The sequence below is a fragment of the Lycorma delicatula genome, chromosome 3 (assembly GCF_047948215.1).
Source record: "Lycorma delicatula isolate Av1 chromosome 3, ASM4794821v1, whole genome shotgun sequence".
Lineage (NCBI taxonomy): Eukaryota > Metazoa > Arthropoda > Insecta > Hemiptera > Fulgoridae > Lycorma > Lycorma delicatula.
In genome coordinates, this window is record NC_134457.1 from 198,867,789 (window position 1) to 198,894,639 (window position 26,851).

Below are 26,851 nucleotides of genomic sequence, written 5' to 3' on the forward strand. Positions count from 1 at the left end.
CTTTGGGTATACTCAGGGTTAGCTTTGGCGTGGGAATTTAAGGGTAGTAAAGTACGGATGAACGCCACTCTCCGATCTGATGCGAGATTTCAATCCGTGTCCGAGGTGGGGGTGGCGCAGGCGCGCAGACTGTTCGGGAGAGCGGCTGTGTCCGAACACAGTCATCTTCGGGACATCTGCCGAGAGGACCCAACTCCGACAGTTGTAAGGAAGCGGCCTCACGCCGTACTGGACGAGCCACCGTGAAGGTGCGGTGCGGTAGCCGAAAATTGACAAACCAGGCTTAGGGGCCTCCATATCGCATGAGCCACAAACGGAATAGTGCGTCAGACGCGTTTCCGGGGTCGCGAGTGAATAGTTTTTCGCGAGTTATATAGTTGCGACCAATGTCCTAAATAGCTCCTAGAGCTTACGTAACAGCATAAGCGGACTAAGCGCGGTGCCATACACAACCGGCTTACGTGTCCCAACCGCTCACTTGTCATATATAACTAAAATGGGTAGCTTTGGGTATACTCAGGGTTAGCTTTGGCGTGGGAATTTAAGGGTAGTAAAGTACGGATGCCAGTTCAACAAAGCAACCGCATCTAGGAACTCCCACACGGTCCGACAATGCGGCTCTCACCATATTGACTCGCCGCTTGTGAACGGCTTATTTTCCCCTTGACCTCTAAGTTCCAGGGTGGCCCGGTCTCTGGCCCCCCAAGAGCAGGGCAGTCAAACATCAGTGGTTCATTTGTCTGGACCCCCACAGACGCACAGCTCATCAGCTACTAGGCGGAGCCGAAACAGATATTGGTTCAAGTTAGCGTGGTTGGTGAGCACCCGGGCACCCGTTGCCCTTAAAAACGAGCTCGAGGCATACAATCTTCCCAAATCCTGTATATAATTATGCAAGGATCTTCCCTTAGTCGTGGTATCCCATTCCAGCTGCCATACGTCCATCGCGTATGGCAGCTAAAAAGATGCCATACGCGACCACCTGCGCTACCTGCGCCATGAGCGCAGGTGGGAGGTAAGCAACAAAATTTAGATCCGGTCTCTTCTATAAATAACAGAAGGATGGCTTATCACTTTCCACCTGGAGACTTCCACCGGGCTTGAACGAAATGCGCCTGCAACAAGATGAATGATTGAATGATGGACTGCATCTAACATTCTAAGAGCAGTAGAGCGAGCGGACGAATAAGTAATGATCCGTAGTCTAAGCGGGAACGGATCGGTAGAAAAGGAATCTACATACTCGATCAACTTCCAAACAAGTATTAGATAAAACTCTCAGCATATCTAGCATTTTTAAACCCCAGCTCCTTTAAATATGTTACCCACGTTAGTCGTTGATCAAACCACATTTCTAAAAATCTAATCCGTGTGCATGTTCACCATGTAAAAGCAGTTGTGGGTCAGTCTTCCCTTAAGCATGAAAAACAGATGCATTTTGTTTTCTCTGGAGAAAAAATGAACCTAGACAACTAGGTTCATTTTTAGAATAGAATCGTGGTTCACACGATTCTAAACGGATTATTGTATTTTGTAGCAGCCTCTCAATAATAGCTAAAGTTCTAGATGTTACATAAATTGAAAAATCATCAACAAATAAAGAACACATAACATGTTTTCAGACGCAGTTTTTTATACTAGTTATAACAAATAGGACACTTACCTTGGTATTCCCTATTCTGTTTGGGCATCCTGTCTACCAGTTTTGAACAAAATCCTGCACTGACTTGAATGCCTGAGTCAGTGTTTTGACCACCAAGTCAGTGTTTTGCTGCCATATGAGGCACAACTTCCTCTTCGGACAAGCGACAATCTATATCTCAGACAATGACTTGAGGCCTTCTTTTATGTTTCTGGTCCGCCTTGACCTCCAACCTTTTACTAACGACAGTCTCTGAAATGACTCTAACAGTCTTCTTGTCATCTGCTATGACAACCAGACCTTTCTTAGTATCCCTTATATTCCTAATTCTTGAATTTGATCTCTTGCCCTGAAGGGCAGCCTGAAATTCCTCTCTTTGATTGTTTTTGTGAAGCCCTTTTTCCTGTTTAGGAATATGACTTCTGGTTGCGGGCTAAGCTGGCCTCCCGCTTGCCTTTAAACACCTCGGCATAGCGTTTCTGCTCGGCATAACGTTTCCACTTCTGGTACCAGGACGGAAACTGTTCCTTAACTGTAAAATCTTTGACTTCAGTTGACATGATTTGAAGCAAATGCCTCAGATCCAATCAACAACACATATAACTAAATCTACTCACTAGCTTGGCTTTCATCATCGGAGAAGACAAAAACATCCTACACTCCCCTCCCGACGATCTCTTCATTTCTAACACCTCCAGACTTTACAGTCGACATCTTCACCAATGCTTCTTAGATAAATATGATAAGCTAAGCTAACCTATCTTCTTAATCGCTAATATGTACTACTTTGTTGGGCGAGCCCACAAATGTGACAACTCCCCGCAGTAAGCTACGAGTACTCGGAGGCCTAATGTCCTCCTGTCAATCTTCGCACCTCTTAGCTGCTGCTGGATAATTTATGAAAGTGCAAGCAATTACAAAAACATTTATTATGGTTCCCGCTCTGAAAAGAGCGCTAACAGGATTAGGGCAAACCCTACCTAGGCGAACTCTTCCTTGTTATAAGGTACTTACACCAGCAGTTGTTGCCACTTCATTACCACATGCTTTGTACAACAAAAACTCGATTGCTTTACAAGACCCTCTATGAAGCAATGCACGTCTAAATCAGACACCAGGTATCGAATATGATCTCGGCGAAAACGAGCATGATGAGCGCTCTATGCTTTTGTTCAGATACCGTTGTTGAGCAGCTACTACAACGGGCTTTAGTTGGGCTGCCATCGGCATAAATCATCCAGGAGAAGGCAGCACACACGATCGACAGGCTACGGGACGTTGAGATCAAGAGTCATCGTCTACTCGGGTCAGCGAAGTCGATCAACGACACCCTCACTTAAGCTCTGCGACTGGATGCACCCAGTTCTGTCTCGTCATGTCAGCCTTCAAAGAATTAGAGCCAGGTGCGATGAGGAGTCAATGAACGACATCAAGACTTCTGTGAAGTAGTTACGAAAGCAATTGCAACAGGAGAACAAAAAATGCCTGCTACAAAACCAAAGAACAAGTGTAGACCAGTCTACTGCAACTGAGGCGGGCATTTGAAAATTGGCTGCACGAAGACAGCAAGTAAATTAAGAAGCACTAATCAGTGAAGTAGAACACCAGCAATATCATCGTCCTCATCTTACCAAATCTTGTTGAATGTTTCGACGATAAGAGGATCCAAGAGCCTGATCGTTGACGGTGTAGTCAGAAATCATCCATGTCAAATAACAGTAGACAGAGAAGCAACATTTACCTATAAAAAAGCTACCACTTCCCCTTCCACGCCAAATATTAATGCGGATCAACTACTCTCAACCCTTGCGCCAAGCCTGACAACTATGATTCAGAGAAAACAAATTGAAATTTCCTCCTTCAAAGAAATTTCTAAAACTGCTGATTTACAGCTAAAAGTAGGGGAAGTTGGGGCAGAGAGGTCCATCTGAAATTTTTACTTTTACGGGGTGCTATCTGCCGGGAGAAAGCGTCACTGCATGAAGAAAGACCACCAATTGTATGCGAGTACTGAGTGTAGACGCCGTCTGCTGCTTTATTCCAGTTATTTTTAGAAAATTCATGATTTAAAGTTGTTATAAAATTTATCTTGATAACTTCATTTATTTATATATTTTAAAAGTAATGTAATTAAATTTTGAATATTCTGCAAATAAAAACTCCAGTTTGTATAACATATTGAACTCAGGAATTGCGAATTCATTGCCTGTGTTTTAGTACATAAAACGTTTGGTTTAGAACATGGCGGCTTGGGGTTCTCAGGTCCAACCGTGCTAGGGGCACATAGGTCCACTGGTCCTATGTGCCCCTAACCTCGTGATTTCATATCATTAACCGAATCAACATTACTAATCAATTTATAACAATGAAAATATTTAAATACATTTGAAAATTAATATAAATTAATTACATAAATTTCTTTTACTAATAAAATTAATGTACAATTATTTTATTCACTGATAAAATAATGAACGAGTTTCATAAATTATTCAATAAAAGTTTTATTATCTTACTTATCAGACATGTTATTATTATCTATTATTTAAAAGTAATAGATTACAAATTAATAAAATTAACCTCAATATAAATAATTATGAGAAACAACCAGTAAAAATTCTTTTTGTTTGCCCTTACAATGGTACGAACTTATAAGAAGAAAACTTCAGGGCCAACCTGAACAGAGGAGCAAGTATCCTGCACTCGTGATGCTGTAAAGAAAGCTATGAGTATACGAAAAGCTTCTCTTTCATTTAGTATACAAAAAAATGTCTTTTGAGAAGGGTAAAATACAACATTGACTCGGGCCCCAGAAATGATAACTTTAAGCCTATGTTTTCCACAGTTCAAGAACAACTGCTGGTAAAACATATTATTTATATGGAGGTTCGATTGTACGGACTTACAGCTATGGATGTTAGGAAAACTGGATACAAACGTGCTAAAAAATTGGGTTTAAAACTTAATTTCAGTCATGCTAATAAAATGGCTGGTTACGACTGCTTTGCATTAATCAAAAAACGAAACCCTTGTATAAAATTTAGAACCTCCAAACGTAAGAGTATCGCCAGAGCTAGTGGTTTTAGTAAACAAGTGAACAGATTTCATGACATTCTAAAAATTGCAATTGATAAGTATTCTTTAAAACCTGCGCAAATGAAACCGGTCTCTCCACTGTGCCAACTCCTAGGAAGATTATTGCGTTAAAGGGTCGAAAACAGGTTGACCGCGTTATAAGTAATAAAAGAGGAACTAGTTACTGCGAATGTTCGGTTTTTCAGCTTCAGAGCACTATATTCCACCATTTTTGTTATTTTTACGACAAAGAATATCTCCCAATTTCTTAAAGGGATGCCCGTCCGGAATAGTCAGCTAGGCAAATGGCTCAGGCTGGATGGACTATTTCATAAAATATCTTGAATATTGTATTGAATCAGCCAAACAAAACATCTGAAAAAAAAGTTCTGCTAATACTCGATAACCATAATACTCATCGTACAATAGAATTAGCCAGAAAAAATGTTATTTTACTGTCATTTCCACCGCACAGTAGTCACAAACTACAACCACTTGCTGTGGTATTTTAGTCCACTAAAAGCACAATTTGCAAAACACTGTGTTAACTGGATGACAAATCACCCAGACCAGCGAACATAATTATTGTTGAAGTATCAGAAATATTTTGTAAAGCCTGCCTCAACATTGTAACCATAGAGAAAGCAGTTAAAGGATTCAAAAGAACCTGAATAATGTCTTATGATATGTTTCATGAATAATATGATAGATATGTTTTTAGCGAAGATTTTATTCAATCAACAGTAACTGAACCTGGTAAATCACACTGCGAATCAACCATCTACAAGTACATCAATTCGGAACTTTAATCCATTATCAGTCCAATCAGCAGAAAATCGATCACCAAAACCTAAATCAATTCAAAACACAGAAAATAAAGTAACATCAATCCAAACGGTTGTAAATCAACTGTCAACAAACAAAGTGAGTGTAAGTGGATCGCCTAAGACTATTTCAAAATTTTAATCGACATATCGCCAATTCCTGAAACGATAATGTAACAAAAATTTAAAAAATCCCTTTCGGCACGCCGGAAGGCGGATGTAGAATTCACCGGTGCTAAGTAGGGGATGAAAAAGATTTCCACCTAAAAATTAAGAAAAACTTCAAATTTACTCGATTGACAATGGTTGCATGCGAAAAAATGTTTCACATATGTAGCATACGACAAGCCCATCTTCTTATAATTCCAGCAAAATTTTAGTCATCCCTTGCCGTAAGGGTTGGTCATATCAAAAATTCTTTCAGATAAAAGTTATTGGTAATATTTAGAGGACTACCGACCAGTTTAAACGGATTTGATGCTGTAACTATCAAGGGAGGTATGATTCTTTTTTGTCTTCGAAACCCCACTTTTTTCACCCCCTGGGCTAATGGTTGGTAATATAAAAAAACGTTACTTAGATAAGTTTTAGGCTCTTATCCAAATAATAGTAGGAACTTTAAACGAATTCGATATTTCATTTAATAAGAAAGTTATAGCGATATTTTGTTTTTTCGAAAAAGCTCCCTATTTCCATTCCCATGGCCCAATTTTGGCCGTTAACGAAGACGATCGAGATTTTCGGACGAGTTATTTTTCAGGAACAATTTGAAAGTGATTGGCGCAAAATTACAGCACTTATCGTGTCCACAAGAAAGTGGACATAAACTTCTGAGCCGACGGTGGTTTTGGGATCTGGGGGATGTGAAACACGAAGATATGACGAAATTTTCCGGAAGTCGAATCATGGTACCCATTACAATAGATAGCTTTCTTATGAAATCTACCTAAAACATTAATTGTCCAAAAATATAATGAAATAAACTATTTTGTAATTTTGGGGTTTTACCCATTTACAAACTCTTAAAATTGGATAAGTCATTCAGTTTGAAAAATATATTTTTTATGTAAAAATAAAAACAATAATTTATTTTTAATTATAAAGATCTTTTACCGATTTTTAATAAAAGTCCACTTAAAGCCGTGACCTCGTTTATATTAAACATAGGACCTTTAATTATTAAATATTACGTCATTATTTTCAAGTCAATTAAATATAAAGTAATGCGTTGATATTAAAGTGTAAGCTGTCCTATCCTATTCGTGTTGTATTATAATACAATATAATATTAAATTTAAACCTGTTTTTCATATTATAACTTATTATAAGTGTGTCATTGTCATTATCAATAATATTTTTTATTACTTTAGACCGGAACACTCATTTACAATTCTATTTTGTAATATGTTAGAATACAAACAACAAATATATATATATATATATATATACGTATGTAACATTTTAGCTTTTTTTCTGTTTAGCCTCTGGAACTACCGTAAGGTATTACTTCTGAGGATGATATGAAATTGTACCATATGTAAATTGTCATAGTTATAACAGACCTTTATTTTGAATCAGGGAAACTGATGTTTAAAATGAAGTAGAAAAGTGCATCAGATTTGAATTGTGTCTGTTAATTTAATGTAAATTTTGTTTGTTGTTTATTATTAACTTCTAAGATGTTTAAAATTAAATTAATTTGTTTGGTTTGAAATAAAAATGTAATAATTTTAACTATCTTAAATTTTATAGAATTAACAATAATAGATCCAATTATTACTAACCAGCAATCTTCACCTAACTACTTACTTTTTAAGTATAACCCATAGACAATATACAATACACTCAATATATCCAATGATAATATACTCACAACACCTAAAGATCATATAAAAGAAACTTAACACTACAAAACATCTAGCTTACACACTCACAAATGGATATAACAACATACTCCTACTCATAAAATAAATTAAAATAAAAACAAAAATACATCACTGTAACTTACGTAAATAATCTGGCCAACAAATTTTTAAAATTGCTGAATACCATGCAGCCTGGTAGAGTCATGCGACATTGGTTTATTAAGATGTTTTATTAATTAATTTTAGTTCAGTTAGTCGTTAAAAAGCTAAAAGTTTTACTAATTCTCACTGATAATCCTCAAGAACAAAATATATAAATGCATTACAAAAAATAAAAAATAAATAATGCGTTTTTATTTTGATTCAAGCTCAAAATAGTTGTATGTTCACACACATACGCATGCAGTTGGTCTTGTCCATCTCAGATCAACTGACTCGGAGAGAATGTTGTTATTTAAAAGCTAAATTGTAACATAACATAAGGATTCAAATACAATTCAAATTAATTATACATTTAAGTAAATTCCATTGAACTCTTGTGTTTGCTTGTAATGAACAAATAATTATATTAAGTATGTTCTAAATTTGCTTGTAACTGTAAGAATAAAAAAGGTTAATTAATTTCACGTTACGTGCCAGAGTATTCGCTTTATTAAAAAAAGAAAAAAAATTATATCTAATTTCAACTGAATGATTTCTTTGATAAGTAGATAAAATATAAAAACAAAATTGCTTAATTATAATTTGACCTTTTTATCTATTTTCTACTTAACAAGATGAGTTGTGAAAAAAAAATCATTACATTGCATAATATAAAAGATTAAGTGTTATATTTTGGTATAAAATGATTCAATCAATAATAATAGTACTATCGTTTTGGTTTAGATTTAAAAACTTATTCAGTGTTTTTATAAGAAAGCTTATTTATAATCAATGAAGGTAAGAATTAATAACTGAACTGAATATCTAGTATCTGTAAATAAGATGGAAATATTTGTTTTCATTTAATATTTAAATGTCCAGTTTCCTTACTTCTTCGTCTTTGGTCCATGAGACCTCTCTTGAGAACTGATCCATGGCTCGCCAGTTATCCTCTGAAGCTAGCATTTAGGTAACAAGGTTTTCAAGGCTCAAACCCACAATTACCAATTGAGAATGCAATATATCCCAGCTCTGGCAGAAAAAATGAGTATGCTCCGCTATATTGTCTACATAGCAAAACATACATCCCGGCGTGTCACGTCTGCCCACACGATGAAGATAAGCCTCAAAATTTCCATGCTCAGATAACATCTAGGCAAATGTGAAAATTGATCTCACCTGTCCTCTGTTGCACCAAACCATTAGATCAGGACCAAACCATCAGATCCTTCTAGTCCATTCATCTTTGAGTCCATCTCTTCACTTTCACTCCAGGTGTTCATAGCAGTTAACGATGCTTTCGTCTTGTTCATGCTGGCAAATCTATTTGTGCATTCCCATACCAAGAGATCAACAGGAGGCACAGTAGCTAGAACACATGCCGCCTCAGACGATGTTGTATGAAATAAAAAAATCACACCCAACAACACTTTACAATGTATACTATGCATCCTTTGAAGATTCCTGCGCTTTTCCAAAGCCTTTCCCCAGACCAGGACCGCATATAATAATGCAGACATCAATGTTGTAATAATAAGTTTTCTTTTGGACGACTTAGGTTCAACCTGTGATGTCATAAAACACCTCAAGGCCACCAGAGTGTTCTCAGCCTTGTTACAACTGGCCAGAACATGCTCGCTGAATCTACTAGCTTTATCAATAACAACTCCTAGGTACTTGACAGTGATTTTGGACTCAAGGTGTTTATCTCCAATCATCACATTAATGTGATGACTGGGGAAACACAAACCTCAGATAAACATAAACCTAGTAGGGTTGCTGATTTAAATACAGTTAATGGCCAATTTAGAAGACCCGTGTATAAATTGTTTACTACCAATCTCTAATTATTGAGTTTATTATTTGCATTATCATTATTACAATTTCATTTAATTTATATCTCATAATATGATTGATCTGATATTTATATACACTATTGCTATTGTAATTTCATTGATTTGTTTTCTCAAAAATATGATTATTGATACAGTCATAAATTTTGTATTACTGTTTATAACTTAAGTTGTATATTCATATTAATTAATTGTAATATCATGTTCCTATCACTCTTACACTCCTAGATAGTCTTTTTCTTTCTTTTTTTTTCCTGTTTAGCCTCCGGTAACTACCGTTTAGATAATACTTCAGAGGATGAATGAGGATGATATGTATGAGTGTAAATGAAGTGTAGTCTTGTACATTCTCAGTTCGACCATTCCTGAAATGTGTGGTTAATTGAAACCCAACCACCAAAGAATACCGGTATCCACGATCTAGCATTCAAATCCATGTAAAAATAACTGGATTTACTAGGACTTGAACGCTTGGATTCTCGGCTTCCAAATCAGCTGATTTGGGAAGACGATTGACCACTAGACCAACCCGGTGAGTCAACTCCTAGATAGTGTACTGACTAGTTACTATACTACATACATGCACATATACATACATATATACAGTACATACAATATTGCATACATAAACATTAAAAATACTATTCAGTACAGTTGTATCGGATTATCCCAAGATTTATATATATGGAATCTCCCAAGATTTATTATAGAGATTATTTATTTATTAATTTATATTCAACGTGCAATACATTTTGTAGGTGCCACTTTTTTCTTATTTTTTTATATTAATTTATTTTTGTAAATGATAAAAAGTTTTTGTACTAGAATTTGAATTTTCTCCTAATTTGCTTTAAATTTGTGACCAAAATTTAATTTTATACCAAAAAGAAGCAATGAATTAATGGTCGCCTTCGAAGAATGTTTGATAGTCTCGGTCAGGTTAGAGAGTGTTCATATTAGAGAACAATAACATTGTCAGTAGGTCAATACTGCAATTAATTTACGTTCTGAGAAATACTGTTCTTTTATGGCGATGGTCGTCCTATAAATGTGGTCACCATGAGATATTTTATAGTATAATATTATTATTAAGTAAATATTTAAAATTGAAACAAAGTTATCACATTTTTTTTATTTAGAGTGATCTGGAAGATGACAAAAAAAATTAATTAAAAAATAATTGAAAGCATTCCTCTTATACATAAAAACAAAAGCACGGTTCTATTAAAAATTTTTGGTATTGCTGATTCATTATTGTAAACTATCACTAGAATGAATAACTATTCATTATCTAATACCATTATAAGAGTAGTCCTAAATTTTGGATGTGACAGCCCATTATATCTTCTTTCATCAACATGTATATCTTTCTTCACTGTAATAACGGCTCAAATATCTTTTGGATATTATGAGATCTTTTATTTTTCTTAATCTACGATTGCTCAATGAAACTACTTCTTGATTAGAATTCCCTTTACTTCCCAATCTAAGATATTTCTCCCTTCACTCATACAATATTCTCAAGCCCAAATTACCATAACTAATTCAATTAAACCTTCAACCGTGCTTCAGGTTGATACAGAATCTTGAGAGAGGGATATAAACCATCCTCACTGATTTGATTTACTTAAACAATTTTCCTCATTTTCAAACACATCAAAAGAAATGAAAATTTTAATTGCTACTAATCCATAATCTAGTGTAATTGCTTGCAACACACTCTGCTAGTAGTTAGATTACTGAAAATACAGGATCAGCAAGAACAGTGACTCTAAACTATTGACTGTTAAAATTGTAAAATTAAGTTCTAAAAAGCTTCCAGTTTTCATATTTCAGTAGCTAGTAATTTCTGTGCTTTTTAGTACATTACCTTATAAAATATGGCAATTCTTTAATGAAAAATTTAACTGTGTATATCCTAAACACAAAGTAATTTTTTTTTAAATTCATTATCTTTTAAATTATTGTTGTGGCTATCTTTAGTGGTTGGTGCTGATTTTTCTCATTTTGTCATCAGTTGATGTTATAACAAGCATTTACCTTTACTCAAGGAGGCACATCTAAAATAAAGTATAGAAGTATATCAGATTTGAATTGTGTCTGTTCATTTACTATGTTTTGTTTGTTGTTTGTTATTAAATTTGAAGGTATTATATTAAATTAATTTGTTTGGTTTGGCAAAAAAGCAATAATTTTCATCGTCTTAAATTTCATAAAACTAACAATGATAGATTAATCACTAATTATCAACACTTAAAACCAGCCATACTTGAATAAACTATTCACTTTTTTAAGTATGATCCACAGACTATTCAATAAACTCATGAGACCTAAAATTCATTCAAAAGAAACTCCACACTATAAAACATCTAGCATACACAATCAGACATAAAATCAGTGATTGGGTTACTCCTACCCCTAATATAAATTAAAATAAAAACAAATACTATCAAAAGAAAAAATACATCACACAAACTTACTTAAATAAAAGAGATTGGCTCACAAATTTTAAAAATAGCAGAATGCAACACATCCTTCAGGACAAAAAACCAAAACAAAACAAATTTTTATCCACAAAACACAATCACCAGACAAAAACAATATTCGTAGAATATACAAACTGAACTGCTACAACTGCTCAATTTTCTACATTAAACAAATAGGATGCAGCTTTAAAGAAAGTAAAAATGAACAATTTAAAGTAATAACATAAATTCACCTTAATGTTTCTCAAATCAAAATTTGACAGACCATCCTATCAAGATTAAGATTAACTAAAACCTTGATACTCAATAAATACACAAAAAAGTTCACATAATACAATCAAATGTTATGAAATATTCCAAAAAATCATTAAATTACTATATTCTAAGTGATCAGTTAAATCGTAATTTAACTTATTTGTCATTATATTGGTTTATTTGAATATTTTATTAAATAATTTTAGTTCAGTTAGTCATTAAAAAAGAACAGTTTTACCTAATTTTCTCTAATAACCTTCATGAATAAAATATTTAAAACTGTTACAAACAAAAATTTTGAATGAAGCTCAAAGTAGGTTGTATAGTCATACACATAGCTAACAGTTGGTCTTATCCAGTCTCAGTTCAATTAACATGGAGATAATGTTGTTAAATAACTATAAAAACTAGATTATAACTTAACACGAGCATTTAAATTAATTCAGCAGAACTCTTGTGCTTGCCTGTAATGAATAAATAATTACATTGATTAAATATTTTCTATTTTTGCCAGTAAATGTGACGAAAAAAAAGTTAAATTATGCTTATGTCACTTACATGAGTATTTGCTTTTAAAAAAATGTATTATCTAATTTTAAATGAATGATTTCTTTGACATGTAGATAAAATGTAAAAAACAGAATTTTTAATTATAATTTGAGCTTTTATCTATTTTCTACATAAAAAGATGAGTTGTAAAAAATTTATCATTATATAACATACTACAAAAGATCCAGTGTTTAAGTTTAATACAAAATGATATAATCAGTGGGACAGTACTATCATTTTTCTTTAAATTAAAAACTTATTCAGTTATTTTATAAGCAAGCTTATTTATAATCAATGAAGGTAAGAAATAATAACTAAATTGAATATCTAGTATCTGAAGATAAGTCAGAAATTTATTTTTTTATTTAAGATTAATATTTATTTAAAATTTCAGTTTTTCTTACTTTCTGTCATTTTTGTTTTTATCCTATGTAAGTAATATTTATATGTTGATGTTCATTTTCAACATGAAAAAAAAACATGTGTAGAGTTGACGTTCTATATAAAGCAACAAACAATTATTCTTAACAATGTTGTGCTTTTAAACTCCTGAATCATTGATTAAATGATTTTTCCTAGGAAATGTTCATTATTCTTCTCTTATCAAAAAATTTAAATAATTTCTATATTTTATCAAATATGCTTATAAAAATTATAATAAAAATAATATTCCTACCAACAAAATCCAAAATAAATCATCAAGAAATGTATATAAAAAATAATTTTAATAAAGATATCTCCTCCTCTATGAATCATGAGACCTTGCCGTTGGTGAGGGGGCTTGAGTGCTCAGGGATACAGAGTAGCTGGACCGAAGGTGCAACCATATCGGAGAGGTATCTGTTGAGAGCCAGACTAAGGAATGATTCCTGAAAGAGGCCAGCAGCTCTTTCAGTAGTTGTTAGGGGCGTGAGTCAGGACGACTTAAACGGCCGTATCAACATCACTCAGTCCTCTGAGTACTGCGCAGCTGAAAGCAATGGAAAACTTCAGCTGCTTTTTTTCCAAGAAAATGTGGCTCTCTGCATTTTCACATAGCAATAATGGAGGCGCCTTCTTTGGTAAAATATTCCGGAGGTAAAATAGTCCCCCGTTCGGATCTCCGGGTGGGGACTACTAAGGAAGGGGTCACCAGAAAATTAAAAAATAACATTCTACGAGTCGGAGCGTGGAATGTTAGAAGCTTGAAAAAGGTTGGTAGGCTAGAAAATTTAAAAAGAGAAATGGGTAGGACAAATGTGGATATAGTAGGAATTAGTGAGGTTCGGTGGGAAGAGGAAGGCGACTTTTGGTCAGGCGATTTTAGAGTAATTAACTCAGCGTCAAATAATGGGCAGGCAGGAGTAGGTTTCGTGATGAACAAGAAGATAGGGAGGAGAGTGGAGTATTTCAAAACGCATAGCGATAGAATCATTGTAATAAGGATAAAATCAAAACCTAAACCGACAACGATTGTTAACATCTATATGCCTACAAGCGCCCATGATGATGATGAGGTAGAGTGTGTATACGAAGAGATTGATGAAGCAATTAAACACGTAAAAGGAGATGAAAATTTAATAATAGTTGAAGATTGGAATGCAAGCATTGGAAAAGGCAAGGAAGGAAATATAGTGGGTGAATACGGGCTGGGCAAAAGGAATGAAAGAGGGGACCGACTTATAGAATTTTGCACGAAGTATAATTTAGTAATTGCCAACACCCAATTTAAAAATCATAATAGAAGAATATACACTTGGAAAAAGCCAGGCGATACTGGAAGGTATCAGATAGATTATATCATGGATAAGCAAAGATTTAGAAATCAACTCGTTGACTGCAAAACTTACCCTGGAGCAGACATTGATAGCGACCATAATTTGGTGATAATGAAATGTAGATTGGGGTTTAAAAATCTGAAGAAAAGGTGTCAGATGAATCGGTGGAATTTAGAGAAGCTTAAGGAAGAGGAGGTAAAGAAGATTTTTGAGGAGGACATCGCAAGAGGTCTGAGTAAAAAAGATAAGGTAGAAAATGTAGAAGAAGAATGGGAGAATGTTAAAAAGGAAATTCTTAAATCAGCAGAAGCAAACTTAGGCGGAATAAAGAGAACCGGTAGAAAACCTTGGGTTTCAGACGATATATTGCAGCTGATGGATGAACGTAGAAAATATAAGAATGCTAGTGATGAAGAAAGTAAAAGGAACTATCGGAAATTAAGAAATGCTATAAACAGGAAGTGCAAACTGGTGAAAGAAGAGTGGATTAAAGAAAAGTGTTCAGAAGTGGAAAGAGAAATGAACATTGGTAAAATAGACGGAGCATACAGGAAAGTTAAGGAAAATTTTGGGGTACATAAATTAAAATCTAATAATGTGTTAAACAAAGATGGTACACCAATATATAATACGAAAGGTAAAGTCGATAGATGGGTGGAATATATTGAAGAGTTATACGGAGGAAATGAATTAGAAAATGGTGTTATAGAGGAAGAAGAGGAAGTTGAGGAGGATGAAATGGGAGAAACAATACTGAGATCTGAATTTAAGAGAGCATTAAAAGATTTAAATGGCAGAAAGGCTCCTGGAATAGACGGAATACCTGTAGAATTACTGCGCAGTGCAGGTGAGGAAGCGATTGATAGATTAAACAAACTGGTGTGTAATATTTATGAAAATGGGGAATTTCCATCAGACTTCAAAAAAAGTGTTATAGTTATGATACCAAAGAAAGCAGGGGCAGATAAATGTGAAGAATACAGAACAATTAATTTAACTAGTCATGCATCAAAAATCTTAACTAGAATTTTATACAGAAGAATTGAGAGGAGAGTGGAAGAAGTGTTAGGAGAAGACCAATTTGGTTTCAGGAAACGTATAGGGACAAGGGAAGCAATTTTAGGCCTCAGATTAATAGTAGAAGGAAGATTAAAGAAAAACAAACCAACATACTTGGCGTTTATAGACCTAGAAAAGGCTTTCGATAACGTAGACTGGAATAAAATGTTCAGCATTTTAAAAAAATTAGGGTTCAAATACAGAGATAGAAGAACAATTGCTAACATGTACAGGAACCAAACAGCAACAATAACAATTGAAGAACATAAGAAAGAAGCCCTAATAAGAAAGGGAGTCCGACAAGGATGTTCCCTATCTCCGTTACTTTTTAATCTTTACATGGAACTAGCAGTTAATGATGTTAAAGAACAATTTAGATTCGGAGTAACAGTACAAGGTGAAAAGATAAAGATGCTACGATTTGCTGATGATATAGTAATTCTAGCCAAGAGTAAAAGGGATTTAGAAGAAACAATGAACGGCATAGATGAAGTCCTACGCAAGAACTATCGCATGAAAATAAACAAGTACAAAACAAAAGTAATGAAATGTAGTAGAAATAACAAAGATGGACCGCTGAATGTGAAAATAGGAGGAGAAAAGATTATGGAGGTAGAAGAATTTTGTTATTTGGGAAGTAAAATTACTAAAGATGGACGAAGCAGGAGCGATATAAAATGCCGAATAGCACAAGCTAAACGATCCTTCAGTAAGAAATATAATTTGTTTACATCAAAAATTAATTTAAATGTCAGGAAAAGATTTTTGAAAGTGTATGTTTGGAGTGTCGCTTTATATGGAAGTGAAACTTGGACAATCGGAGTATCTGAGAAGAAAAGAATAGGAGCTTTTGAAATGTGGTGCTATAGGAGAATGTTAAAAATCAGATGGGTGGATAAAGTGACAAATGAAGAGGTATTGCGGCAAATAGATGAAGAAAGAAGCATTTGGAAAAATATAGTTAAAAGAAGAGAGACTTATAGGCCACATACTAAGGCATCCTGGAATAGTCGCTTTAATATTGGAAGGACAGGTAGAAGGGAAAAATTGTGTAGGCAGGCCACGTTTGGAGTATGTAAAACAAATTGTTGGGGATGTAGGATGTAGGTGGTATACTGAAATGAAACGATTAGCACTAGATAGGGAATCTTGGAGAGCTGCATCAAACCAGTCAAATGACTGTAGACAAAAAAAAAAAAAGATATCTAAAACATTTACCAAAGTATAATATGTTTTTTGATTACTTTACCTATTATGGTCTAATATAAGAAAATGCTCAAGATATGTTTTATGATTCATTGTTATGAGCTTTTTTTAACAGATTTTAATATCTTAGGAGATTAATAGAAGAATAATTAAACAAAGACATTCAAGAATTAATCAAATAATTAATGAAAAGATATTTAAAAGTAAAATATATAAATAAGATATTTTTCCAATTTTTTAAAATGTCAAAAGAAGTTTGTACTCATTTTTAATGATATGATATTTTTAATTGTAGCTGAAATCATATTGGTATAATTTATTTTATGATATTTTACTTAGTTGTAAACATATTTCATAATTTTATTTTAAAATAGATTGTTTACTAATACCAATAAAAAGCCTTATTACTATAAACTACAATGAAGTGATCAAAATACAATATTAAAAAAAAATCAAGTGATAAACATTGTTTATAATCATTTATCAGGATGACAATACATGATAATTCTTTAAAATTATTAAAAATAATAAATAATACCCAATTTAATGGATATTTATCTTCCAGACTTTCAAAACTCATTACTCACTTCTTTCTCAGTGGAGTATTCAGTAATACGTCAGCCAAGTGTTCATCTAAAGAAGGTAACACCATAATATTAAATATGTAAGATCTCAGATTAGGATCTTACAGTTTTTGTGCTACAAGTAAAATAACCCACAGTCTGGTGTTGTAATGGCTTGCAACCAACACACTCTGTTAGTTTATTAAATTAGTGAAAATACAGAATCAGCAAGACCAGTGATTCTAAATTAATTACTGTTAAATTACTAAGCTCTAAGAAGTCTCCAGTTTTCACATTTAAGGTCATAACTTCTGTGCTTCTCAGTACATTATTATAACATTCTATAAATTTTTTATGACAAACTGAACTCTATATTTTTAATACAAAGTAATTTTTTAAAAATTCATTATCTTTTTAATTATTTTCTGGCTACATTTAGTAACTGGTGCTGATGTTTTTCATTTTGTCATCAGCTGATATTATAACAAGCCTTTATTTTGAGTCAGGAAGACATATATTTAAAATAAGTAGAAAAGTATTTCAGATTTGAATTGTGTCTGTTAGTTTAATATAAGTTTTGTTTGTTGTCTATTATTAACTTGTAAAATGTTATATTAAATTAATTTGTTTGGTTTGACATACTCAAAACACCTAAAGATCATACAAAAGAAACTTAACACTACAAAATAGCTAGCACAAGTACACACATAACACACACAAATGGATATAATCACACTCATTAACTTCCATAAAATAAAAACAAATACTACAAAATAAAAAAATGCATCATGGCAACTTATGTAAATAAAGAAACTGGCTAATAAATTTTAAAATAGCTGAATACTATGCAGCCTGGTAGAATAATGACATCAGTTTATTAAAATGTTTTACTAAGCAATTTTAGTTGTTACCCATTATAAAATTAAAAGTTTTATAATGCTAATTTTCACAATTAACCTACAAAAAAAACATGAAATAATACATTTTTTTATTTTGAACAGTAGTGGCTCGTAGCTAAAATTAGTGGGGGTGAGGTTTCTGTAAAATAAAAGAACCTAAAAAAATCAAATCTAATCAAATGGAATAACTGGAAGCAGGATAATAATCTAATTCTACAGTTTGTCACATTCAGAAATATAGTATAATATAAATATATCGTGCTTAAAAACCATATTATGACCGTGTAACATATTATGGGGTTTCGGTTTACCTAGTACGTAATAAAATGTCAATACATATAATTTTTTTAGTATTATTAGATAACTTAATAAAATGTGTCACTTAAAAACACTATAGTCCAACGGTGCTTAATTTAAATCTCTACGTACACAGAAACAAATGCATAATTAGTTTTTACTAATTACCTTCTCTTTCGCCCTTCCGGTGTTTTTGGACAGATTTGACAATCAAAAGCACACTTGCTTTCCGCCATCTTCTGATCACTACTGAAAAAACAACCAATCCACTATTACTTCCACCGACTACATTAGAAAAGGGAACGAACAAGGAACATTTCCATACACACGCGGAGTAATAAAAAGACTACCTTCCGCAGCACGCCAGGGTCGGCAGCATCTACTTCCGCGAGTAATTTTCTATGTACGCATGCATATAAGAGCCAAATACCACGCCGCTGGAACTGTGAAGCGCACAGTTTCATACAAAGATTTTTGTATCTTTTTCATAAACTGGGGGATGGCTACTGACACTGAACTTAAGGATTATATATTGCCATCTCATCCAATGAACCAATACCTAACAGTTGTCCCGGAGGCTTTAAAAAAACGGAGATAATATCGTTTAATAATGTATAAGAATAAAATTGTAACATAACACGAACATTCAAATTAATTTACATTTTGTAAATTCCATTGAACTCTTTTGATTTTGCCTGTAATTAATTAATAATTACATTAAGAATGTTCTGTTTCTGCTTGTGAAGATAAAAAATCCAAATTACCCTGATGTTATAGCGGGCGGGTTATAGCTGTGTAATTGCGTGCGAGAGAGATACACCTATAGGACAGATGAAACAGTTAGATGTCGTCTTTCCTTTACGAAAACATCTCGTGTAGCTCCGTATACTGACGTAGTATACAGTACATTGTCAGAGTTGTTCATAGTAGTTAATGCGCGGTAAGCCAGCCGTCAGCCTACGCGCACAGCAGTATGTCTCCCGCTATGCACGCAAGATTGTATTTTAAAAAAATAAACAGTTTTATTATCTAATTTAACTGAATAATTTTTTTGATATGTAGATAAATTATAAAAAAACAGATTGCGTAATTATAATTTGAGCTTGTTATGTATTTTCTACTTAACAACAGGAGTTATGAAAAAGAATAATTACATAGCGTAATATAAAAGATTAAATGTTGCATTATACTATAAAATGGCATAGTCAGAAAGGTAGTACTATCATTTTGGTTTAGATTTAAAAATTTATTCAGTTTTTCTATAAGTAAGCTTATTTATACTCAATGAAGGTAAGAATTAATATCTAAATTAAATATCTAGTACCTGTAAATAAGTTACAAATATTTGTTTTTATTTAATTAATATTTATGTTTATTTAAATTGCCAGATTTCTTACTTCATTTTTGTTTTTCCTGTATAAGTAATGTTTATGTCAGTGTTCAGTTACAACATGAAGTGCAAAAAAAATATTCAGTTACAATGTAAAGTGTAAAATGTTTGTAATATTACAGAAGAGTTTGTAAATGCCTGAATCCATTATTAGTTTTTATTTTATTGTTTATTACCAGGATGTATCTATTATTGTTCTCTCATCAAAGAATTAAAAAAAAATTATGTTTTATCAAATAAACCCGTAATATAAAAATAACAATTATAACAACGAGAATAATCCTCCTGCCAACAAAACCCAAAATACATCAAGAGATGTTAAATAAAAAAAATTTTAAACACAAATTTTAATTATGAAGATATCTAAAACATTTACCAAAGTTTAAATATGTTTTCCGATTATTTCACGTATTATGTTCTGATTATGGTTTGAGAGAGGAAAATGCTCAAGATATGTTTTGTTATATGTACTTATTTAATTTCTGTACATTATTTCTGCTAAACATTAAAATCATCAGTTTTAATGTCTCAGCAGAGCGTTAGGAAAATAATTTAAGAATTAATAAAATAATTTACCTAAAGATTTTTTTTTTTGTCTTCAGTCATTTGACTGGTTTGATGCAGCTCTCCAAGATTCCCTATCTAGTGCTAGTCGTTTCATTTCAGTATACCACCTACATCCTACATCCCTAACAATTTGTTTTACATATTCCAAACGTGGCCTGCCTACACAATTTTTTCCTTCTACCTGTCCTTCCAATATTAAAGCGACTATTCCAGGATGCCTTAGTATGTGGCCTATAAGTCTGTCTCTTCTTTTAACTATATTTTTCCAAATGCTTCTTTCTTCATCTATTTGCCGCAATATCTCTTCATTTGTCACTTTATCCACTCATCTGATTTTTAGCATTCTCCTATAGCACCACATTTCAAAAGCTTCTAATCTTTTCTTCTCAGATACTCCGATTGTCCAAGCTTCACTTCCATATAAAGCGACACTCCAAACAAATACTTTCAAAAATTTTTTCCTGACATTTAAATTAATTTTTGATGTTAACAAATTATATTTCTGACTGAAGGCTCATTTCGCTTGCGCTATTCGGCATGTTATATTATCGCTCCTGCTTCATCCATCTTTAGTAATTCTACTTCCCAAATAACAAAATTCTTCTATCTCCATAATCTTTTAGACTCCTATTTTCACATTCATTGGTCCATGTTTGTTATTTCTAATACATTTCATTACTTTTGTTTTGTATTTGTTTATTTTCATGTGGTAGTTCTTGCATAGGACTTCATCTATGCCATTCATTGTTTCTTCTAAATCCTTTTTACTCTCTGCTAGAATTACTATATCATCAGCAAATCGTAGCATCTTTATCTTTCACCTTGTACTGTTACTCCGAATCCAAATTGTTCTTTAACATCATTAACTTTAAAAAGTAACGGGGATAGGGAACATCCTTGTCGGACTCCCTTACTTATTACGGCTTCTTTCTTATGTTCTTCAATTGTTACTGTTGCTGTTTGGTTCCTGTACATGTTAGCAATTGTTCTTCTATCTCTGTATTTGAACCCTAATTTTTTTAAAATGCTGAACATTTTATTCCAGTCTACGTTAACGAATGCCTTTTCTAGGTCTATAAACGCCAAGTATGTTGGTTTGTTTTTCTTTAATCTTCCTTCTAGTATTAATCTGAGCCCTAAAATTGCTTCCCTTGTCCCTATACTTTTCCTGAAACCAAATTAGTCTTCTCCTAACACTTCTTCCACTCTCCTCTCAATTCTTCTGTATAGAATTCTAGTTAAGATTTTTGATGCATGACTAGTTAAACTAATTGTTCTTTATTCTTCACATTTATCTGCCCCTGCTTTCTTTGGTATCATGACTATAACACTTTTTTTGAAGTCTGACGGAACTTCCCCTTTTTCATAAATATTACACATCAGCTTGTATAATCTATCAATCGCTTCCTCACCTGCACTGCGCAGTTATTCTACAGGTATTCCGTCTATTCCAGGAGCCTTTCTGCCATTTAAATCTTTTAATGCTCTCTTAAATTCAGATCTCAGTATTGTTTCTCCCATTTCATCCTCTTCAACTTCCTCTTCTTCCTCTATAACACCATTTTCTAATTCATTTCCTCCGTATAACTCTTCAATATATTCCACCCATCTATCGACTTTTAAGATTAAAAGTCTTTCTTAAAGATTTTTAAGAACAAAATTTACAAATAAGATTTTATTCAATTTATTTATATATCAAAATTTGTTTGATTGTACTCATTTTTAATTTTATAATATTTGTAATTATAGCTGAAATCACACTTGTATAATTTATTTTGTGATACAGTTTACTGAATAGAAAACATAACACATAAATTATTTTATGATAAATTGTGTATAAAAATACCAGTACAAAACGTTATTGCTATAAAGTACAATTTAAAAGCTATGCTTTTCACAATGGTTCATCTAACACATGGCATGAGGCCTTTTCCTCACATCTTGCAATGTAGGGTCCTCTTGGCAGATGCCCCTGAGGTGGCTGTACTTAGACTGCTGGCTGTTGCTCTCCCAAACAGTCTGCACGCTTGTGCTACACCCACCTCTAAGATGGTTTTTTATGCCTGCATCATAGCGATTATTGCAATGAGCCCAAGCAATTTAAAACATGTACATAAGATAGACAGCAGTAAAAACATATAGAACGAATATTTGTTTTTAGTTTTCTGTATCATCTTGTGAATTTTGTTTGTTGTTTTGAAAACAACCTTTTTCCCCAAAACATTAGCAATTTGGTAAACTGTTAGCTAGTATTTGTATATTGATATGTATATTCTATCATTGTGCTTTTATATTATTTTGTTCTGTATGTTTTTTATCTGTGTTTTATGTAGCAACTTATTTATTAGTGTGGGTAGGTAATTGTTAACATGTGTCAGATGTTTTGTTGTATTAAGTTTATCATTGTACATATCTGTTAGCTGACAAGAATACATGAATTAAGTAATGGAGTATGTTTTTTCATGTTGAAAACATAATATAATTAAACTTAAAAACATTTTTATCTTAATGTCAAGTTTTTACTATATTACTTGTGTACTACATTTAGTAGTTTGCATTATTCCACATTATATTGCACATTGTCAAGAGTCATATGAAATCTGAATTATAATATGTATGTGTAAAACTAGAGTTGAAGATGGATATACAGTTCCTTTAAGGTATTTAGGAAGCCCATTCTTTTGTGATCAAATGGTAATTGTAATTTATGTTCTTAATAATTCACTTAAGTTAATTTCATCAAATTCACCAAATTTATTTTTAAATCTCATGTTGTTCAAGCTAGTTGAGGTCTTATTTTTTATATCCTATGTAAAAATTAGTTTTTATGCTTAACTTTGTATATGTCTACTCTCTGAGATGATTTGGAGATTTATTCGATTGTTGCATTGTTGCATTCGATTGTTTGTATGTATTATTTATATCTGTAGGAGAATGTGTGCCAGAGTTTCTATTGTAATATTCAGTGCAATTTCTGGAGTTTAATTCATGTTCCAGGTTTTCATATAGTTGACACTCATATATCAATCTGTTTGGTTGTTGTTTTTTTTTTTTTATATATAATTGTCATTTTTGGGATTTTAAAAGCAACAGAGTAACTTTCAAGATCATTTAACCAAGGCTATTTTAATTTACATATTTCATTGATGTCGAAGAAGTTAATGATATTACAATTGTGAACCAAAAATTAATGCTATGACAGGTATAAAGGCAATTCATTAAATTGTTAGTTAAGATAGCTTCATACAAATTAAAATGCAATCAAGAGGGAAAATTCTTTTAATTCTTAATTTCTGATAATGTGTTGAAATACCTGTATTTCAATTCACCACATTGTGTACAGGACTACTTTACATAATTTTATACGCCTGCCAGATTAAGTTTTAGTAACAAATTATAAAACTCAACCTTTATTCTAAATAATGTTGAACTAATAGTGGAAAATTTGCCAATTTAGTAAATTAAAATTACAGTTTAATTTAATAAGTTGTTTTCATTATTACTGGTTGTTTTTGAAAAAGTAATGGATGATGTCAACAAACAAATTGTATTAAATCATGGAATACGTTTGATAAGTTGTTTGATATTTGTGTAATTATGTACATGGATTTTTATTCCTAAGTCTCTCTCTAATATACAACACAATACATTTTTACCATGGTCTTTAAATCTTTGTAGTTCTCTCATGTCAAATTTGTTTAATGAAACTAGTGACATATTTATTCACTATATTAGTGTAGTTACTCTGCACCTGGGCAGTACAAGTGCCTGTGCATATTATGATTTTTTTTTTTATATTATGCTCTGGTGACTGCCCTGAGTTTATGCGAGTGATAAGTTAAACTTAAATAATTCTTTAATCTCTAACCTATGACTTTCCCAAAATAATTCTTCACAGAGTTAAACATTTTTCAATTAAAATTAAAACTTCTTTTGCCTTTTTGTAAAAGTTTTTCTGTCATCACTGATTCTTATATAAAAAAAATTTTCTGGAGCAGCACCCACTAATTTTATCTACGAGCTGCCACTGGTTCAGAGTAAAATTTGCATATAGTGGGTAATAAATTTTTATGTGTCTACATATCTATTAAGTAATTGCAAAGTTTATTCATTTATGATTAGTGTTCTTTGAATATGAGGATGAGTACACATTTGAACACTATATAAATACCAGAAATTTAAGTACACTTTATTTGACAAAAACGATACATTAAATGAAAAATCAAACACAAATGAGATTTGTTACCCAGTTGCATACAGAGGTTTCCTAACCAGTTCAAGATGGACACTTTAATATTAATAACAGTAACAGTGAGCTGTATAAATAGCTTTAAAAGACCTTCTTTTGTTTACCCAACTTCAAATATTTTGGAAAAGAGATGTTTTACAATTATTTTTTTTTATCATTTTAGGGTTTTTTTAGTCCTCTTTTTATTTTTAACAAAAAATGTTTCATTTTTCAAATTAGATATGAGAAAGCAATGAATTATTTTAAATTAATACACACATTTTATACACACATTAATATACACACATTTATAAAGAAACTTCTCCCGGCTGACTGACTCATTCATCAACAACCATCATAAACTATGAAGATAACTTGATGAAAATTTATATACACCTTCTTATGGTTTAAGTGCACACTGAGAAAGGATTTTTTGAAATTCCAAGTTTAAAGGGTTAAAATGGAGTAACAATGAAATTTACTACTTTTTTTAATTTTCTAGTAATAAATGAAGATATCAACTTGATTTTTAGTATATGTAATCTTCATTCGAATATCTAAAAACTAATTTCTAGATTTTTGAAACTCCAACTTTAAAAGGTTAAAATGGATTTTGAATTGTTTTTGAAACCCAGCTTTTTTTTTATTTCTCAGTAACAAATGAAGATATCATATTGATTTTTGTTGTATATAATTTTTATGTAAATAACCAAAAACAAATTTTTAGATTTTTCAAAAATTTTGAAAGTGGTTAAGAAAAATTAAAAAAAAATTTGAACAATGATTTTAAATTTTCCCCATTTCCGACTATAATAAACGAGATATTTGTTAATATATATATATAAATTAAATGAAATTTAAACCACCAATGCATTGTAAACAGATATGTCAAACTTACCATATTAATTGCAAGAATCGATTTTCGTGGTATTCCGCTTCTTCAGTTGGTATTTAATTATATAATTACATTAAAATAAATTTTAAATATTCTTCTGTAAGTATCTAAAAACCAATTTCGGGTTTATTTTTTTTTTTTTTGGGGTGCGGTGGTGTACGGCGCGGCGGCTCAACCAACACAATCACAGCTACTATATGTGCGACGCGACTGGCTGCAGTGAAAACATAATAACTTCAACTTGACAAACATAAAATATAAGTAATTAAAAAGGTTTTTTTTAAAAAAAGAAGAAACGAAGTACGGTCACTTCCTAGTGGTGTTGCCGGGTAACGTTAAGAACCAGACAAAATAAATTTTTACCCTTTGAAGTACGAGTAACCAGTTATAACTAATATTTTTAAGATGGATACTGACTATTTTGAAACGGGATTCCTAGATCATTCAGAATTTCGGGTCCTGCACTGGTCAAACTGTTGCTCTGAAGAAATTACAATACACTGATATTTTTTTAATAAATTGAACAGGCTTTAATTTTTGTTTATCATTATTATTCTCAAGCATGAGTTTAATGAACTCATTAAACATGCTAGCCATGATTGGCTAAATACCCACTGACCGCGACAGGACTCAAGTTACCGTACGGCGTGGGCAAAGCCACGATAGGGATGCTGTATTTTTGGGCTTGCAAATATTCTTCAGATATATATTTCAAAATTATTTTCGAAGTTTTTTGGAATTTCGATTTTTTAAGGGGTGTGACGGTGAACGGTGCGACGGCTCAACCAACACAGCCACAGCCATTTTTACTGTCCGTGCGACGAGACTGCCTGCATCTGCCTCCGGTTACTTGACTAAAAAAACAACAAAAAAAATTGACCACGACGGGAAACACAAATAACCGTATGGCGCGAGCAAAGCTAGAGAGTGGGGGAGAATATATATATATTTTTTATTTTATTTTTTTTTTAAATTCAGATAATTTTCATGAACATATTGACCACTGAGCTAGTAGAATTTAATATTAAATGAAATTTAATCCACCAAAACACAGTAAATAGATAAGTTAAATTTGATTCCAGTACTGGGGCAGTAAAATTTCCATATTCGTGCATAATAAATCTCATTTTTTTAAAAATAGTAATAATTTCAAAAAATTCAAAATTCAGAAATTATTTAAAAAAATAATTTTAATGTAATTATAGAATTAAATACCAACTGAAGATGCAGAATATAAGGAAATCGATTCTTATATTAATATGGTAAGTTTAAGTTATCCGTTTCCTGTGTTTTGGTGGTTTAA

The 26,851-nt window shown here is 32.3% G+C and overlaps 2 protein-coding genes across 4 annotated transcripts in view; one reads left to right on the top strand and one right to left on the bottom strand.

The window, feature by feature from the left end:
- The window catches only part of LOC142322350 (UDP-glycosyltransferase UGT5-like), a 55,304-nt gene that overhangs the window by 3,351 nt on the left and 25,102 nt on the right, over positions 1–26,851 (top strand). The window contains exon 1 of one of the 3 annotated variants that reach the window (XM_075361327.1): positions 12,837–12,987. The exons of 1 other annotated variant lie outside the window; for it this stretch is intronic. In XM_075361327.1, the coding sequence (XP_075217442.1) occupies positions 12,982–12,987 (6 nt within the window). In that variant the 5' untranslated portion in view covers positions 12,837–12,981. Of the gene's footprint in view, positions 1–12,836; positions 12,988–19,608; positions 19,759–26,851 lie in introns of those variants that run through there. One more of the 3 variants, XM_075361329.1, reaches the window with a different exon arrangement.
- Positions 8,747–9,262, bottom strand: LOC142321283 (uncharacterized). The gene has a single exon (XM_075359280.1). The coding sequence runs from the start codon at positions 9,260–9,262 to the stop codon at positions 8,747–8,749; it is 516 nt and encodes a 171-aa protein (XP_075215395.1).

Bases quoted from the DNA above. Each gene is read 5' to 3' on its own strand.
- LOC142321283 (XM_075359280.1), bottom strand. From the start codon at position 9,262: ATGATTGGAGATAAACACCTTGAGTCCAAAATCACTGTCAAGTACCTA.